Source organism: Panthera leo, chromosome E2 (assembly GCF_018350215.1).
Source record: "Panthera leo isolate Ple1 chromosome E2, P.leo_Ple1_pat1.1, whole genome shotgun sequence".
NCBI classification, from domain to species: Eukaryota; Metazoa; Chordata; class Mammalia; order Carnivora; family Felidae; genus Panthera; species Panthera leo.
The window spans coordinates 2,028,302-2,049,768 of NC_056693.1; the positions used below are offsets into that span (position 1 = coordinate 2,028,302).

At 44.4% G+C, this 21,467-nt stretch overlaps 2 protein-coding genes across 2 annotated transcripts in view; both read left to right on the top strand.

Annotated features, from left to right (window-relative positions):
* ZIM2 (zinc finger imprinted 2) overlaps positions 1-15,490 on the top strand; it is a 78,137-nt gene extending 62,647 nt beyond the window's left edge. The window contains exon 7 of the mRNA XM_042917727.1: positions 15,355-15,490. Within this exon, the coding sequence (XP_042773661.1) occupies positions 15,355-15,378 (24 nt within the window). The 3' untranslated portion in view covers positions 15,379-15,490. The remainder of the gene's footprint in view (positions 1-15,354) is intronic.
* A 3,385-nt stretch (positions 15,491-18,875) lies between these two features.
* On the top strand, positions 18,876-19,891 carry LOC122207644 (olfactory receptor 5-like). The gene has a single exon (XM_042917763.1). It carries the CDS (start codon positions 18,913-18,915, stop codon positions 19,849-19,851), a length of 939 nt encoding a protein of 312 aa, XP_042773697.1. The 5' UTR covers positions 18,876-18,912; the 3' UTR covers positions 19,852-19,891.
* The last annotated feature ends 1,576 nt before the right edge of the window (positions 19,892-21,467 follow it).

The following is a 21,467-nucleotide window of genomic DNA, read 5'->3' on the forward strand; positions in this document are numbered from 1 at the left end:
CCGCCATCACCATCATCACCATCACCATCATCATCGCCACCACCATCATCATCACCATCACCACCACCACCACCACCATCATCGCCAACACCATCATCATCACCATTACCACCATCATCATCACCACCACCACCATCAGGATCACCACCATCCTCATCGCCACCACCATCATCATCATCATCACCACCATCATCATCACCACCATCACCATGAGGATCACCTCCATCATCATCACCACCACTACCATCAGGATCACCACCACCACCATCACCTATACCACCACCATCATCATCATCGCCATCACCATCATCATCATCACCACCATCACCATCATCATCACTGCCATCACCATCAGAATCACCACCATCATCATCACCACCACCATCATCATCACTATCACCATCATCATCATCACCACTATCATCATCACCACCATCACCATCAGGATCACCACCATCCTCATCGCCACCACCATCATCATCACCACCATCACCATCAGGATCACCTCCATCATCATCACCATCACCACCATCAGGATCACCACCATCCTCATCGCCACCACCATCATCATCATCACCACCATCATTATCACCACCATCACCATCAGGATCACCTCCATCATCATCACCACCACCACCATCATCACCACCACCACCATCACCTATACCACCACCATCATCATCATCGCCATCACCATCATCATCATCACCACCATCATCATCACTGCCATCACCATCAGAATCACCACCATCACCATCAGAATCACCACCATCATCATCACCACCACCATCATCATCACCACCACCATCATCATCACTATCACCATCATCATCATCATCACCACTATCATCATCACCACCATCACCATCAGGATCACCACCATCATCATCACCACCACCATCATCACCATCATCACCATTGCAACCATCACCACCATCATGATCACCACCATCATCATCAACATCACCAGAATCATCACCACCATCATCATCACCATCATCATCATCACCATCACCGCCACCAGCATCGTCATCATTACCACCATCACCATCAGGATCACCACCATCATCATCACCATCACCACCATCATGACCACCACCACCATCACCGTCACCATCACCACCACCATCATCATTGCCACCAACATCATCATCACCACCGCCAGCATCATCATCACCATCACTATCATCATTACCATCACTATCATCATCACCATCATCATCATCACCACCATCACCATCAGGATCACCACCATCATCATCACCACCACCGCCAGCATCATCATCACCATCACAATCATCACCACCATCACCATCAGGATCACCACCACCATCACCATCACCACCACCATCATCAACATCACCAGCATCATCACCACCATCATGATCACCACCATCATCACCATCATCATCATCATCACCACCATCACCATCGCCACCATCATCATCACCACTACCACCATTATCACCATCACCACCACCATCATCGCCACCATCATCATCAACATCATCAGCATCATCACCACCATCATGATCACCATCATCACCATCATCATCATCATCATCACCACCATCACCATTGCCACCACCATTATCACCATCATCGCCACCATCATCATCATCATTACCACCATCACCATCAGGATCACCACCATCAGGATCACCACCATCATCACCACCATCACCATCGCCACCAACATCATCATCACCACCGCCAGCATCATCATCACCATCACCATCATCATCATCACCACCATCACCATCAGGATCACCTCCATCATCATCACCATCACCACCATCATCATCGCCATCACCATCATCATCACCACCACCATCATCATCACCATCGCCACCATCATCATCATCATCGCCACCATCATCATCACCACCACCATCATCATCACCACCGCCATCATCATCACCATCACCATCATCATCACCATCGCCACCATTATCATCATCATCGTCACCACCATCATCATCGCCACCACCATCATCACCACCGCCATCATCATCATCACCATCACCATCAGGATCACCAATATCATCATTGCCATCACCACCGTTATCACCATCACCACCACCATCCTCATCACCATCACCACCATCATTATCATCATGATCACCTCCATCATCACCACCACCACCATCATCATCATCACCACCATCATCATCGCCACCACCATCATCATCACCACCACCATCATCATCATCGCCACCATCAGGATCACCACCATCATCCTCATCATCACCACCATCATCATCACCATCACCGCCATTATCACCATAACCACCACCATCCTCATCACCATCACCATCACCATCGTCATTGCCACCAACATCATCACCATCACCATCATCATCACCACCATCAGGATCACCACCATCACCATCAGGATCACCGCCATCATCATCACCATCACCACCATTATCACCATCAGGACCACCATCCTCATCACCATCACCACCATCATCACCATCACTACCATCATCATCGCCACCACCATCATCATCACCACCGCCATCATCACCATCACCATCATCATCATCATCATCATCATCATCACCACCATCATAATCACCACCATCACCATCAGGATCACCACCATCATCATCGCCATCACCACCGTTATCACCATCACCACCACCATCCTCATCACCATCACCATCACCATCGTCATTGCCACCAACATCATCACCATCACCATCATCATCACCACCATCAGGATCACCACCATCACCATCAGGATCACCGCCATCATCATCACCATCACCACCATTATCACCATCAGGACCACCATCCTCATCACCATCACCACCATCATCACCATCACTACCATCATCATCGCCACCACCATCATCATCACCACCGCCATCATCACCATCACCATCATCATCATCATCATCATCATCATCATCATCACCACCATCATAATCACCACCATCACCATCAGGATCACCACCATCATCATCGCCATCACCACCGTTATCACCATCACCACCATCATCCTCATCACCATCGCCACCACCATCATCATCACCATCGCCACCACCATCATCATCATCACCACCATCATCATCACCGTCGCCACCATCATCATCACCACCATCATCATCACCGTCGCCACCATCATCATCACCACCATCATCATCACCATCGCCACCATCATCATCATCATGATCACCTCCATCATCACCACCATCATCATCACCATCGCCACCATCATCTTCATCATTGCCACCAACATCATCACCATCACCATCATCATCACCACCACCATCATCATCATCACCATCACCATCATCATCACCACCATCAGGATCACCACCATCACCATCAGGGTCACCACCATCATCATCACCATCACCACCATCATCATCAGCATCACCATCATCATCATCAGCATCACCTCCATCATCACTACCATCATCATCACCACCACCACCATCATCATCACCACCATCATCAGCACCACCATCACCATTAGGATTACCACCATCATCATCACCACCACCACCATCATCACCATCACCACCATTATCATCACCATCAGCACCACCATCATCATTGCCACCACCATCATCATCACCACCATCACCATCAGGATCACCACCATCATCACCACCACCACCACCATCACCATCGTCATTGCCACCAACATCATCACCATCACCATCATCATCACCACCACCATCATCATCATCACCATCACCATCATCATCACCACCATCAGGATCACCACCATCACCATCAGGGTCACCACCATCATCATCACCATCACCACCATCATCATCAGCATCACCATCATCATCATCACGATCACCTCCATCATCACTACCATCATCATCACCACCACCACCATCATCATCACCACCATCATCATCACCACCATCACCATTAGGATTACCACCATCATCATCACCACCACCACCATCATCACCATCACCACCATCATCATCGCCACCACCATCGTCATCATTACCACCATTATCATCACCATCAGCACCACCATCATCATTGCCACCACCATCATCATCACCACCATCACCATCAGGATCACCACCATCGTCATCACCACCACCACCATCATCACCATCACCACCACCATCATCACCACCACCTTGATCTCAACCATCACCATCAGGATCACCTCCATCATCATTACCATCACCATCATCATCACCACCACCATCACCACCACCACCATCATCATCACCACCACCATCATCATCACCATCACCATCATCATCACCACCACCATCATCATCACCATCACCATCATCATCACCACCACCACCATCCTCATCACCATCACCACCATCGTCATCATCATGATCACCTCCATCATCACCACCATCATCACCAAAACCATCATCATCATCACCACCATCATCAGCATCACCATCATCATCATCACCACCATCATCACCATCGCCACCATCATCATCACCATCACCACCATCATCCTCATCACCATCACCACCATCATCATCATCACCACCATCATCATCACCATCGCCACCATCATCATCATCATGATCACCTCCATCATCACCACCATCGCCACCATCATCTTCATCATGATCACCTCCATCATCACCACCATCATCATCACCACCACCATCATCATCACCACCATCATGATCACCATCACCATCATGATCACCTCCATCATCATCACCACCATCATGATCACCATCACCATCATGATCACCTCCATCATCATCACCACCATCATGATCACCATCACCATCAGGATCACCTCCATCATCATCACCACCACCACCATCATCATCGCCACCACCATCGTCATTACCACCACCATCACCATCACCACCACCATCATCATCTTCACCCTCACCATCATAATCATCACCAAAACCATCATCAACACCACCATCATCATCACCATCGCCACCATCATCATCACCATCGCCACCATCATCATCACCATCACCACCATCATCATCCTCATCACCATCACCACCATCATCATCATCACCACCATCATCATCACCATCGCCACCATCATCATCATCATGATCACCTCCATCATCACCACCATCATCATCACCATCGCCACCATCATCTTCATCATGATCACCTCCATCATCACCACCATCATCATCACCACCACCACCATCATCACCACCATCACCATCATCACCACCACCATCACCATCATCACCACCACCACCACCACTACCATCACCATCATCATTGCCACCAACATCATCACCATCACCATCATCATCACCACCGCCATTATCTTCATCACCATCACCATCATCATCATCACCACCATCATAATCACCACCATCACCATCAGGATCACCACCATCATCATCACCATCACTACCATTATCACCATCACCACCATCATGACCACCACCATCATCATCACCATCACCACCATCATCATCACGATCACTTCCATCATCACCACCATCATCATCACCACCACCATCATCATCACCACTGCCAGCATCATCATCACCATCACCATCATCATCATCACCACCATCACCATCAGGATCATCACCACCATCACCATCATCATCGCCACCACCATCATCATCACCATCACCATCAGGATCACCTCCATCATCATCACCTCCACCACCATCATCACCACCACCACCATCAGGATCACCATCATCATTACCACCACCACCTTCATCATCGCCACCACCACCATTATCACCACCACCATCATCATCAACATCACCATAATCATCACCATCACCACCACCATCATCATCTTCACCCTTACCATCATCATCATCACCATCATCATCATCACCACCACCACCATCATCACCACCATGACCATCATCACCACCACCATCACCATCATCACCACCACCACCACCACCATCACCATCATCATCACCACCGCCATTATCTTCATCACCATCACCATCATCATCATCACCACCATCATCATCACCACCATCACCATCAGGATCACCACCATCATCATCACCATCACTACCATTATCACCATCACCATCATCATCCTCATCACCATCACCAGCATTATCACCACCACCATCATCATTACCATCACCACCATCATCATCACGATCACTTCCATCATCACCACCATCATCATCACCACCACCATCATCATCACCACTGCCAGCATCATCATCACCATCACCATCATCATCATCACCACCATCACCATCAGGATCACCACCATCATCATCACCATCACTACCATTATCACCATCACCACCATCATCCTCATCACCATCACCACCATCATCACCACCACCGTCATCATCACCATCACCACCATCATCATCATGATCACTTCCATCATCACCACCATCATCATCACCACCACCATCATCATCACCACTGCCAGCATCATCATCACCATCACCATCATCACCACCATCACCATCAGGATCATCACCATCATCATCACCACCATCACCATCATCATCGCCACCATCATCATCATCATCACCATCACCATCAGGATCACCTCCATCATCATCACCTCCACCACCATCATCACCACCATCATCATCACCACCACCACCATCAGGATCACCATCATCATTACCACCACCACCTTCCTCATCGCCACCACCACCATTATCACCACCACCATCATCATCAACATCACCATCATCATCACCATCACCATCATCATCACCATCACCACCATCATCATCACCACCACCATCACCATCACCACCACCATCATCATCTTCACCCTCACCATCATCATCATCTTCACCATCATCATCATCATCACCACCACCACCATCATCATCACCACCATCACCATCATCACCACCACCACCACCACCACCACCATCACCATCGTCATTGCCACCAACATCATCACCATCACCAGCATCATCACCACTGCCATTATCTTCATCACCATCACCATCATCATCATCACCACCATCATAATCACCACCATCACCATCAGGATCACCACCATCATCATCACCATCACTACCATTATCACCATCACCACCATCATCACCACCACCATCATCATCACCATCACCACCATCATCATCACGATCACTTCCATCATCACCACCATCATCATCACCACCACCATCATCATCACCACTGCCAGCATCATCATCACCATCACCATCATCATCATCACCACCATCACCATCAGGATCATCACCATCATCATCACCACCATCACCATCATCATCGCCACCACCATCATCATCATCACCATCACCATCAGGATCACCTCCATCATCATCACCTCCACCACCATCATCACCACCATCATCATCACCACCACCACCATCAGGATCACCATCATCATCACCACCACCATCTTCATCATCGCCACCACCACCATTATCACCACCACCATCATCATCAACATCACCTTCATCATCACCATCATCACCATCACCACCATCATCATCACAACCACCATCACCACCACCATCATTATCATCACCATCACCATCATCATCACCATCACCACCATCATCATCACCACCACCATCACCATCACCACCACCGTCACCATCACCATCACCACCACCATCATCATCACCCTCACCATCATCATCATCATTATCACCACCATCATCATTGCCACCACCACCATCATCACCACAACCATCATCATCATCACCATCATCATCACCACTGTCATGATCACCACCATCATCATCATCACCACCATCATCATCGCCACCACCACCATCCTCACCATCACCACCACCATCCTCATCACCATCACCACCATCATCATCATGATCACCTCCGTCATCACCACCATCATCACCACCACCATTATCATCCCATCGAGCCATCATCACCATCACCACCACCACCATCACGATCACCACCATCATTATCACCATCACCACCATTATCATCATCATCACCATCATCATCGTCACCACCACCATCATCATCATCATCACCACCATCATCATCATCACCACCACCACCACCACCATCACCATCGTCATTGCCACCAACATCATCACTATCACCATCATCATCACCACCACCATCATCTTCACCACCATCACCATCATCATCACCACCACCATCATCATCACCATCGCCATCACCACCACCATCATACCACCACCACCACCACCATCATAACCATCACCACCTTCATCATCACCACCATCACCATCGATCACCACCATCATAATCACCATCCACCACCATCATCACCATCACCACCATCATCATCGTCATCACGTTCACCTCCATCATCATCACCATCATCACCAGCACCATCATCATCACCATCACCACCATCATCATCATCACCATCACCACCATCATCATCACCATCATCATCACCACCACCATCATCATCATCGCCATCACCATCACCACCACCATCATCATCATCTCACCATCACCATCATCATCACCAACATCACCATCATCACCACCATCACCATCACCACCACCATCATCATCACCACCACCATCATTATCACCACCACCACCATCATCATCATCACCACCACCATCATGATCACCACCATCACCATCATGATCTCCATCACCATCATCATCACCAGCACCACCATCACCGCCACTGCAATCATCATCGCCACCACCATCATCATCACCACCACCATCATCACCATCGCCACCACCATCATCACCACCACTACCACCATCATCACCACCATCATCACCACCATCATCACCACCATCCCCATCATGATCACCACCAGCATCATCATGAGCATTACCATTATTATCACCATCACCAGCATCATCATCTCTACCACCATCTTCATCTCCACCAACATCATCATCGCGACCACCATCATCATCACCATCACCATCATCATCACCATCACCATCATCATCATCACTATCCCCACTATCATCCCCACCATCATGATCACCACCACCGCCGTCATCACCACCACCATCACCATCACCACCACTATCGTCACTTTCATCATCACCACCACTGTCACCATCACCATCATCATCACAATCACCATCATCACCACCACTATTATGATCATCATCATCATCAATCACCATGACCACCACCACCATCATCATCATCATCATCACCACCATCATCATCACCACCACCATCATCACCACCACCACCATCATCATCATCATCACCATCATCGTCATCTCCATATCTTTTCTAGCATTTGTTATCTCTTCTTTTCCCCCCTTTTTGGATGATAACCAACATAGCATGTGTGAGATGGTATCTCACTGTGGGTTTGATTTGCATCAAGGAAGGCAAGTTTTTGTTTTAACCTGTCTAATTGCTTGCCCACCAACTTGGCTGCATCAGTTGTGCTCTCACCAGAGGAGTAGAAGAGGACCCGTTTGTTCACACCCTGGCCCACATCAAACACCCTTGCCATGGAACTGGAATTTTGCACCATGGAGAGGTATACTCCTCTTCAGCTGGAGAGAGGGGGTGGATAGAATGGAAGGGCTGTGTCCGCACTGCCCCCAGATTGGCACAGAGAGTAGATAATGAGCCCTGATTCTGAGGTCTTCGGGGAGAATGACAGCTTCAAGTTCCCTGGCCAGAAGCTTTATCTTGTTGAGGCTTCCTTCAGCCAAGCTTCTCAGCTGTGGATGCACTGGTTTCTGAGAGTCTTCTTTGGGAGCAAAGCATCTTTTGCTTATTCAGGAAAAAAAGGGTGATTCTTCAAGGATCTGACTGGAGGCAGGAGGTGTGGAAGCCCCCGCTTTGACTTCTGAGTTGGTGAAGGTCTTTGGGCTTCTGTTTCCTGCTTCATCCATCATCTGAAGATAACCCTACAAACCAGGATGATAGAATGAGCATGGGGTGGGGCAAGGGGACCACTGGGTCACCTAGGCAGACTGATCCTCTCTGAGCATCACCTTTTCTGGTCCAAAAATGAAGAGCATTGGCTGACCTTCCAGGAAACTTTACATCCCATAGCTGTAAAATAACTCCTCCCTCCCTTCCTCTTTCCCTCCCTTCCTTTCCTCCATCCCTCCTTCCCTGCTTCCTCCTTCACTCGTCTGTTCCTCCTCATGCCCTCAATCCTTCTTCACATAACTCGTTTAAAAAGAGAAAACAAGCACAGCACTCCCATACAAAGATGTCCATTGTGGCACTCTCTCAAGTTCTAAAAAATCAAATACCACTTGATCACATAGTAATGACAATAATCAAGTGCTTACTAGGTGCCAGGGCCTGTGATAAGATATTTAATGCATCAGCTTCATTCATTCACACCACAAGCCTGTGAGGCAAGTACTTTTACTTACTTCATCTGGCTGACAAAGAATACTTCCTCATGTCGCTTAGGTAACTCAGAATTGTATAACATTATTTGCCAACACCATATGACAAGACATTGCACACTTATTAAAATCGTGATTATGAACATTTTAATGAATATGGAAAAATACTCCGTGGATGAAACACACTAAAATGCAAAATGTAATTAAAAACCAATTTTTTTTTTTCAAAATGAAACTATGTCTGTGTATGTGATGCATCAAACATCCATGGGGATGATCTACGTAGAATCACATATTCATAAACCTACTTTTTTTTCTGATTCCAAAGTGTTAAATGAAGTTATAGTAGGAGTCAAATCATAGAAAGCATTTCATGTACATGACAAAAAATCTGAAGGATATAAGGCCAAACTATAAATCCTGGTTATCATGTTGAAATGGGCATTGGTTTCTGGAGGATGTTCTTTGTTTTGAACATACTTATGTTATTTCAAATATATTTAGTTTTTTTATATTATTGGGATAAAATACACATAACATAAATTTTATCATTTTAACCATTTTAAGTGTGCAGTTCAGTAGTGTAAAGTATATTCACATTGTTGTGCAACCAGCTTCCAGAACTTTTTTGTCTTGAAAATTAAAACTCTGTACCCAATAAACACCTCCACCTCCCCCTCCCCCAGCCCCTGGTCCCCACCATCTACTTTCTGCCTCCATGAATCTGACTCCTCTAGATACCTCATATAATTGGATCAAATATTTTTATAGCAAGTTTGTTTGTGGAGGGCTTTCATTCCTTCTTCAATGTCTAAAAAGCAAATTTTTAGAAGCAAAATACATGTCCATGGACAAAAGTTTAAAAAATATTATGAGGATATATGATGAAAAATGTCTCTTGCCTCTATGCCCCCTCTGAAACTCTCAAGAGGCAGCCACTGTTAGCAGAATCTTGTCTGTCTTTCCAGAAACATTCATTGCATATGCATCTGCATGCATATATACAAAAATATATAACCTCTCCTGCCATTCATAGAAACAATAGCATATTCTCCACAGTTGGTACACCTTGCTTCTCATGTATTAATACCATTCTTTCCCATGTGGCTTCAGGAAGAGCTGTAGAGTTTTTAACTGTAAGAATACAACATAATGCCTGAATAGCCAAAGCAATCTTGAAAAAGAAAACCAAAGCAGGAGGCATCACAATCCCAGACTTCAAGCTATACCACAAAGCTGTAATCATCAAGACAGTATGGTATTGGCACAAAAACAGACACTCAGATCAATGCAACAGAATAGAGAACTCAGAAATGGACCCACAAACAGATGGCCAACTCATCTTTGACAAAGCAGGAAAGAATATCCAATGGAATAAAGACAGTCTCTTCAGCAAGTGGTGCTGGGAAAACTGGACAGAGACATGCAGAAAAATGAACCTGGACCACTTCCTTACACCATACACAAAAATAACCTCAAAATGGATGAAAGACCTAAATGGAACACAGGAAGCCATCAAAATCCTCGAGGAGAAAGCAGGCAAAAACCTCTTTGATCTTAGCCACAGCAACTCCTTACTCAATACATCTCCGGAGGCAAGGGAAACAAAAGCAAAAATGAAGTACTAGGACCTCATCAAAATAAAAATCTTCTGCACAGCGAAGGAAACAATCAGCAAAATTAAAAGGCAACTGACGGAATGGGAGAAGATTATTTGCAAACGACATATCAGACAAATGACATATAGATTTAGTATCCAAAATCTGTAGAGAACTTATCAAACTCAACACCCAAAAACAAATAATACAGTGAAGAAATGGGCAAAAGACATGAATAGACACTTCTCCAAAGAAGACATCCTGATGGCCAACTGACGCATGAAAAAATGCTTGACTTCACTCATCATCAGGGAAATACAAATCAAAACCACAAAGAGATACCACCTCACGCCTGTCAGAATGGGTAACATTAACAACTCAGGCAGCAACGGATGTTGGCGAGGATGCGGAGAAAGAGGATATCTTGTGCACTGCTGGTGGGAATGCAAACTGGTGCAGCCACTCTGGAAAACAGTATGGACATTCCTGAAAAAACTAAAAATAGAACTACCCTACAACCCAGTAATTGCTCTACTAGGTATTTATCCAAGGGATACAGGTGTGCTGTTTTGAAGGGACACATACACCCCAATGTTTATAGCAGCACTATCAACAATAACCAAATGATGGAAAGAGCCCAAATGTCCATCGATGGATGAATGGATAAAGAAGATGTGGTATATATATACAATGGAGTATTACTTGACAATAAAAAAGAATGAAATCTTGCCATTTGCAACTGCATGGATGAATTGGAGGATATTATGCTAAGTGAAATTAGTCAGAGAAAGACAAATATCATATGACTTCACTCATACGAGGACTTTAAGAGACAAAACAGATGAACATAAGGGAAAGGAAACAAAAATAATATAAAAACAGGGAGGGGGACAAAACACAAGAGACTCATAAATATGGAGAACAAACTGAGGGTTACTGGAGGGGTTGTGGGAGGGGGGGACGGGCTAAATGGGTAAGGGGCACTAAGGAATCTACTCCTGAAATCATTGTTGCACTATATGCTAACTAATTTGGATGTAAATTATAAAAAAGATTTTTTTAATGTTGCTCTCTCAAAAAAATAATAAAATAAAATAAAATGTAGGGGCACCTGGGTGGCTCGGTCGGTTAAGCGTCTGACTTCGGCTCATGTCATGATCTCGCGGTCCGTGAGTTCGAGCCCCGCGTCGGGCTCTGTGCTGACAGCTCAGAGCCTGGAGCCTGTTTCAGATTCTGTGTCTCCCTCTCTCTCTCTGCCCCTCCCCTGTTCATGCTCTGTCTCTCTCTGTTTCAAAAATAAATAAACATTTAAAAAAATAAAAAATAAAATGTAAAAAAAAAAAAAAAAAGAATACAACATAATGCAGGACGCCTGGGTGGCATAGTAGGTTAAGCCTCTGACTCTTGACCTAAGCTCAGGTCATGATCTCACAGTGTGTGGGTTCAAGCGTCACATCGGGCTCTGTGCTGATGGTACAGGGCCTGCTTGGGATTCTGTCTCTCCTTCTCTTTGGCCCTCCCCAGCGTGCTTTCTCTCTCACAAAATAAATAAACTTAAAAAACTTTTTAATAGAAAAAAAAAGCATACAACATAGTGCATTTCCCCAGTCCTGTCAGTGGACCAAGGTTCTCTCCAATCTTCTATCCTTGAAGATAATGCTCAGCTCTCACTAACCCCATACACAGACCTTTGAGTTGACATGCACATCTATCAGTAGGATAAACTCCTAAGTGTTAATGTGGGCAGATATAGCCACTGTGTCCTCCAAAAAATTGGTTCCAGTTTATAGTCCTGCCAACCATGTATACGAATACTGCTGGGGAGATCTTTGTAATAATTATTTTTTTTATTTTTAAATATTTATTTTTTGAGAGGGGGAGGGACAGAGAGAGATGGAGACACAGAATCCGAAGCAGCTGATAGCACAGAGCCTGCCACTAGGCTCGAACTCACAAACCATGAGATCACAACGTGAGCTGAAGTTGGATGCTCAACTGACTGAGACACCCAGGCGCCCCAAGGAATCATTCTTAAATTCTGAGGATGGAGAGGCTGTCATGAAAGGTGATAAGCTCCCCCTCATGTGAGATATACAAGCAAGTGCTTAGTAACTACTTGGTGGGGATGTGTTTTGGTCATGGCTCCAGAATCACAGAAAGTGGGTGAGGTCTCTTGAAGAAACTAAAGATTCCATAATTAGTGACCCCATCCATACTCTGAGAAGTGTAGTTCACAACCCATCAAATGCTTACTGAGTTATCAGCCTCAACACCTTTGTGCATGAAAGGCTCCATGCCTCTCACTGACTTCCCAGTGTTGAGAGAAATGGCAGGATACAGGTCTGACGTGCCCAGATATCCCCAGAAACTAACACCTGCTCTGACAACATGGTGGGTTGGGTCTTCTTAGCTCCAATTTGCTGGTGTGGAAACAGGCTCAGTGAGGAGACAAAATCGTCCCAAAGCCACACAGCTACGAAAGGGCATATGGGATTATTTTTTTAATGTTTATTCATTTTTGAGAGAGAGAGAGAGAGAGAGAGAGGAGGAGGAGGGGCAGAGAGAGACAGACACAGAATACGAAGCAGGCTCCAGGCTCTGAGCTGTCAGCACATTTTGCTCATTATTGCCTCCCTCCATGTACACTGATACTACTCCCACTTTTCAGCTATTGTGAATAATACTGTTATGAATATGGACATGCAGATATCCATTCCTGCCCCTACTTTCAATGGCCAGCATTTTCTTAGCCTCCAATTTCTACTGGAAAGTCCACTTCTGTGGTCCTCAGATACATTATCTCCTCTCAGAACAAGTACATGTTATGAACATGTGTTTCCATAACCAAACTTATCAACCAAAGGCAGGAACAGTTTACCACTCATCTTTTTTTTAAGTTTATTTATTTATTTTGAGAGGGAGGGAGGGAGAGAGAGAGAGAGAGAGAGAGAGAGAGAGAGAGAGAGAGAGAATGAATATGAACAGGGGAGGGACAGGGAGAGAGGAAGAGAATCCCAAGCAGTTTCCATGCTCAGTGTGGAGCCTGACGTGGGGTCAATCTCACGACCGTGGGATCATGACCTGAGCTGATATCGAGAGTCAGACACTCAACCACCTGAGCCACCCAGGTGCCCCTACCACTCATCTTCATGCCCCAGGATCCAAACACAAGACCAGGTATTTGGGAATAAATCAGCCAATGTACGATGGCCTGAACTCAGGGTGGCTCTGAGGTTTCTCCTCCCCTTAAGCGAATATCAGTAAAAGTGTTTTTCACACCAACTTTTCTCCAAATCTTCAGAGACTGGGGGAGGTCTCTGAGGCCCAGAGCTCCAGTTTAAGCTGGCCTTCCTGCCTCCTTCTCACTGTGAGGATAGTCATCTCAGCAACGAAAGGCATCCAGAACCACGAAGAGAAACAAGGGTGGGAGGAGTGGATGCCATTCAGGTCCAGGAGCAACTTCTTCCAACATAGACTGAATGGTGACTCTATTCCTTGGCATTTCCTCCTCCAGGTAAGAGGAGCTGAACTCACCTGAGCATCTCAACCTCTTCTAAGAGCAGCATCAGCAAGAATGGATCTGTAGTTGAGGAGACCATCACATGAGAAGACCAAATACTATTCTTGGGGGAATGAGGACAAGGAACGACAGAAAGGTTTTCTTTCTTTTTTGTGTGTTTTTTTTTATTTATTTTTGAGAGACAGAGAGACAGAGCGAAAGTGAGGGAGGAGCATAAAAAGAGGGAGACACAGAATCCGAAGCAGCCTCCAGGCTCTGAGCTGTCAGCACAGAGCCCGAAGCAGGGCTCAAACCCACAAATGGTGAGATCATGACCTGAGCTGAAGTTGGATGCTCAACAAACTGAGCCACCCAGGCACCCCGAAAGAAGGTTTTCTTTTATAAGAATTTATTTATAGAATATCCATGGCATACCAGCTATCGACTCTGAATGCTTTAGAAATATTAAGTGAAGTAATTCTCAGTTAATAACCTTAGTAGTTATCCACATACTGTATATTAATTTACAAGGCAGAATTAAATGGATTGAGTGACTTTCCCAGAGTTCCACTGCTTGAAAGTTCTCGAACACTTTGAGGCTAAAACTCAGGTTTATTCATGCCCAAATAGCCATCACTATTGGTGCACTGCTTCTTACACAAAGTCCTTACTTAATAGATAATTACTGTTCGAGATTTTACCAGCCTTCTCATGAGGGAAATTCTGAGTTTCATTTAGAACAACAGGATTCAAACCCACTTCTGTATAACTCTGAGCCTGTTTTAACACAACACTACGTTGCCCCTCTTCCCACAGCAGAGAATTTATATAGTTCATGGGAGAGATGATTATATTTTTTATTAACATACAGCTGAGGTTAAGTAGAATGCTCAAGGCAACAGATAGAGAAAGTTCCCTGACACAGATTCCTCTGAGGACCAGGAATGAGTTCTTACTGACCGTCCTATCTGCTTCCAACCTAGCACAGCTGTTAGCAAATAATTCATGGATTACAAATATTTTTTAGATAAAATAACCTCTGAATGTCTAGTTTTGGGATTCGGGATACGAATGTGACCCTCTGGGAGTGCACTCACTAGTTTTGCTGCAGATTATCCAGGGATGTCTTGGCTCATCTGAAGCCCTATGTTAGGAAAGTCAATGCCACGGGAGAGGATTTGTGGACGAGATGCCTGTTGAGGGGATACGGATGAGGGGATAATGAAGATCAGAGGCAGAACCAAAAAGAGGGGGAGTGAAGAATCTCAGTGAAGGGGAAGGACTGGGGAGGAGGGGAAATGAAAGGTGATTGTGTTTATTGGGCTGAAACTTCTGCTTGACAGCCGTGGAACGGGTTGGTGGAGTCACATCCCTGAGCCTTGGTGCCCAATCTGTGTATGTGCAGTAATGTACACAACATCTGTGTGTCCTGAGGGTTAGATTAGCTCATATCTTCCTTTGTACAGAGCCTTAAGATCTACAAATCTGACCTCTTGGAAAATTTTGGTGCTCTTCAACCAGAAGAAAATGATAGCAACAAATTCTTTCATGCCGATGCTCTTCCAGATTCCTGCTAATATAACTCGAGAGATTGTGTCTCAGGACACCTTCATCCCTAACATTCATGTGCAGAGTAGGTATCTTTATTAGGAAAATTTGGTAGATATTGCCTTCTATCACTAGTTTATCCTCAATTATTTGAGCTTAAGTAGCCTTGAACTCCTATCTTGGGCTCCCCTCTAACCTGAAATTGCTTTTTTTAAATTGGTTTGTTTGTTAATTGACTCTCTTTCTCATAAGAAGTCAGTTCATAGGGTGCTGACTGGGTGGTTCAGTTGGTTAAGCATTTGACTCTTGGTTTTGGCTCAGGTCATGATCTCACGGTTTGTAGGATCAAGCCCTTCATGGGGCTCTGTGCTAAGCATGGAGCCTGCTTGGGATTCTCTCACTCTCTCTCTCTGCCCCTCCCCTGCTCTTTCATTATCTCTCAAAATAAATAAATAAAAATTAAAAAAAAAAAAGAAGTCGGCTCACCACAGACATGGACTGTGTCTTCCTCATCCATGTATTCCCAACACCTACTATGGAATGGAAAACCTAATGAATGTTATTGAATGAATCCCATGAATGATAGCCTGTAGTCAGAAAGATTCTCTGGTTGGGTCACTTGTCAGCTCTTTACTTCCCATGTCCTGAGTGTAGACTTTTTAGGCTTGATTGTGACAATGGAATGAAAAGGGGTTGGCACAGTATAGACGTCTGGCCCAGCTATGTTTTCTTCTTTGTGCTGTTGTGTCCTGGCTCTGTGGCCTTGGGCAAGTGAATTTATCTGTTTGGGCTCCATAGTCTTTCATGGCACAAAACCAACAAATATAAGTAGGCTTTATGGCAAGTTACTGAGGCATACTAGGGGCTCAATGAGTTATGGAAGTTTTAATTATGAGATTGTGTGTTCCAGTTTACATTATTTTTTTTTCTGTGAGCCTCAGCTTCCAGAAACTTATCAGTGGGAAAATAATGCCTATGTGTGTTTGTGATCACACACACTGATACAATAAATGGTATTTCCAACCTTTTCATGAATGGCATGTCCATTGAACATCATCACTGGTGACCTACAACCTAATATAATTCCCAAAGTTAATTTGCATTAAGAAGAGGAAACGTTTTCTTAAAAATTTTTTTAATGTTTATTCATTTTTGAGATACATAGAGAAACAGAGTGTGATCAGGGGAGGTCAGAGACAGAGGGAGACACAGAATCTAAAGCAGGCTCCAGCTCTGAGCTGTCAGCACAGAGCCTGATGTGGAGCTCGAATCCATGAATTGCTACGTCATGACCTGAGCCGAAGTCAGACACTTAACCCACTGAGCCACCCAGGCGCCCCAAGAAGAGAAACATTTTCAAACAAAAGAGATGACAGTCTTGCTCTACTCCAGACTTATAAAATACTCCAAAATGTTTACACAGATTGGGGCCCCTGGGTGGCTCAGTTCGTTAAGCACCCGACTCTTGATTTCGACTCAGGTCATGATCATGTGGTTCATTAGATCAAGCCCCGAGTCAGGCTCTGTGCTGACAGAGTGGAGCATGCTCAGGATTCTCTGTCTCTCTCTCAAAATAAATAAATAAACATTTAAAACTAAATAAATAAATTTTTATGCAGACTATACAAAGAAAGAAAAAACATGACCCAGAATAAGCACTTTTTTGGGAACTGAAATAAGAACAATTCTAATTTCTTATTTGGTATAGCATTTCCCATCAATTGATTTATATATTATAACAACCTCATGGGAGGCCAATGTTTTTCCCCCAATTTTCAAGCGATCCAATTGTATAAGGACACAGACTTAGTAAGACAGATTAGAGTAAAGACAGTGATCTCATGCTCAGAGTTTCGTTCACAAACATCTATTCGGCATTTCTGTATAACAGTCAATTTCCAACAGAATTTGGGCTAGCCAAGTGCCTAGCGTCTCCATGTACTGTGACCATATTCCCAATGTTTTTTTGCTACTGTGTCTCTGAAGAAACCAGAATGTCAACAAACTTTATTTGTCCCTCCACAGATGGAGAGGTCCCTGGAGTTGGTCAACATGACAAGAGTCCAGGAGTTTGTCTTGTTGGGTTTGTCCACAAGGCCAGATATAAGAGATGTTCTGTTTGCCATCTTCCTGACCCTCTACCTGCTGACCCTCCTGGAGAACACGCTCATCATCTACCTCATCTGCAGTCATATCGAGCTCCACAAGCCCATGTATTTCTTCCTGGGCAACCTGAGCTGCCTGGAGATGTGCTACGTGTCCGTGACCATGCCCAGTCTGCTCGTGGGGCTGTGGACTGGACCTTACCATATCTCCTTCACAGCCTGCATGACACAGCTTTTCTTCTTCATAGTCCTCATCTGCACGGAGTGCACCCTCCTGGCCTCCATGGCCTATGACCGCTACGTGGCCATCTGCCGCCCACTCCACTACCCACTGCTCATGAGGCCCCAGGTCTGCCTGGGCTTAGCCTTGTCCTCATGGCTTGGGGGGATGCTGGTCTCGGTGGCCAAGACGACATGCATTGCCAGCCTTTCCTACTGTGGCCCCAATGTCCTCAACCAATTTTTCTGTGACGTCTCCCCTCTGCTCAACCTGTCCTGCACCCACGTGGCCCTGACGGAGCTGGTGGACTTCATCTCTGCCATTGTCATCTTCTGTGGAACACTGTTGGTAGCATTGGCCTCCTACTTGGCCATTGTGGTGGCTGTGCTCCGCATGCCATCAGCTGCTGCCCAGCGCAAGGCCTTTTCCACCTGTGCCTCCCACCTGATTGTGGTGGGCATCTTCTACTCAGCAGCCCTCTTCATTTATTGTCGTCCCAGCCGTATCAAATCCATGGACCTCAACAAGGTGCTATCTGTCATCTACACGGTGGTCACGCCCATGTGCAACCCCATCATCTACTGCCTGAGGAACAAGGAGGTCCATGTAGTGCTTCGGAAAACTCTCCACTGGCCTTGATCATGGTTTTGGATTGGACCTCTCATCTCCTGATCGAAAATCTTTCATGGCCAGGAAATACCAAACATAGTACTGAAAGGCAAAACAAACAAACAAACAAACAAAAAAAAAAAAACTAGAGAAATGTGGTTCCCAATTAATAAACAATGAGTTCATTTCAATTAATAACAAAATCTGAATCACCCATGAGAAGAGTGAACAATGTCCATGAGAAAGCAAAGTCATCAAGGATAAGTGACTGATAACTCACATGGCAAGATGGTCAACTTTATTAGTAAGCCAAGAAATGCAGATTTAGCAATCCCATCATTTTATTCCTAGGATGACAAATATTTACCAAATGTTTTATATGTTCCCACAAGTAAAGATAGACCGTGTGTGTGTGTGTGTGTGTGTGTGTGTGTGTATAGAGAGAGATTATATATATATATATATATATATATATATATATATATATATACACACACACACACACACACACACACACACACATATGGTCTATCTTATATATATATGGTCTCTCTCTCTATATATATCTCCATATATATATATATATATATATATATATATATCCATATATATATATATATATCTCCATATATATATATATATATATATATATATATATATATATATCTCCATATATATATATGTATATCTCCATATATATATATATATATATATATATATGGAGATATTCGTAGCATCTTTATAATGAAAAAATCAGAAGCAATCTAATATCCATCTAAAATTGATGGATTAAATACATTATATTCATTCTGAGATAAACGTTGGGGTACTACATAAAAAGAAACAGATTTATATGTTTGACATGATGATACGACCAAGATATATGTGCTGAATAAAAAATTAGGGCAGAACTTTTATCTCAATCCCTTCCCCATCCCTTTGCTACTAGCTATTACCTATCTATATTCTTTTTCTCTTAAAAATGTTTATTTATATTTTAGTCAACATACAGTGCAATATTGGTGTCAAGAGTAGGATTCAGTGATTCATCACTTATATACAACACCCAGTGCTCATCACAAGTGTCCTCCTTAATGCCCATCACCCATCTAGCCCATCCCCCACCCACCTTCCTCCATCAACCCTCAGTTTGTTCTCTTTTGTTAAGAGTCTATTATGGTTTGTTTCCCTCTCTCCCCCCCCCCCATATGTTCCATTTGTTTTGTTTTCTAAATTCCACATATGAGTGAAATCATAGGGTATTTTCCTTTCTCTGCCTGTCTATATTCTTAATAGTGTCTTATAATAAACAGAAGATTTTGATTTTGGTGAAATCTAAATTATCAATATTTAAATTTACAGTTATTGCTTTTTGCATCCTAACAAAATTTGCCTATTTCCTGGCCACAAATATAACCTCTGTTTTCTCCTAGATGGCTTATAGTTTTAGCTACCTCATTTGCATGTATGAGTGTATTGTTTTCACATATTATCCAGTTTTACCAAAGTGATTGTTGGAAAGACTCTCCCATTAAATTGCATTGGCATTTTTGTGAAAAATCAGATTGAGCATAAATATGTGGCTCTCTTTCTAGACTATTTAATTCTTTATGGATCTATTTGTTGATTGTTTCACAAATATGAGA

What these genes read in the sequence shown, in the direction of transcription:
- LOC122207644 (XM_042917763.1), top strand. Translation starts at nt 18,913, where the DNA reads ATGGAGAGGTCCCTGGAGTTGGTCAACATGACAAGAGTCCAGGAGTTT.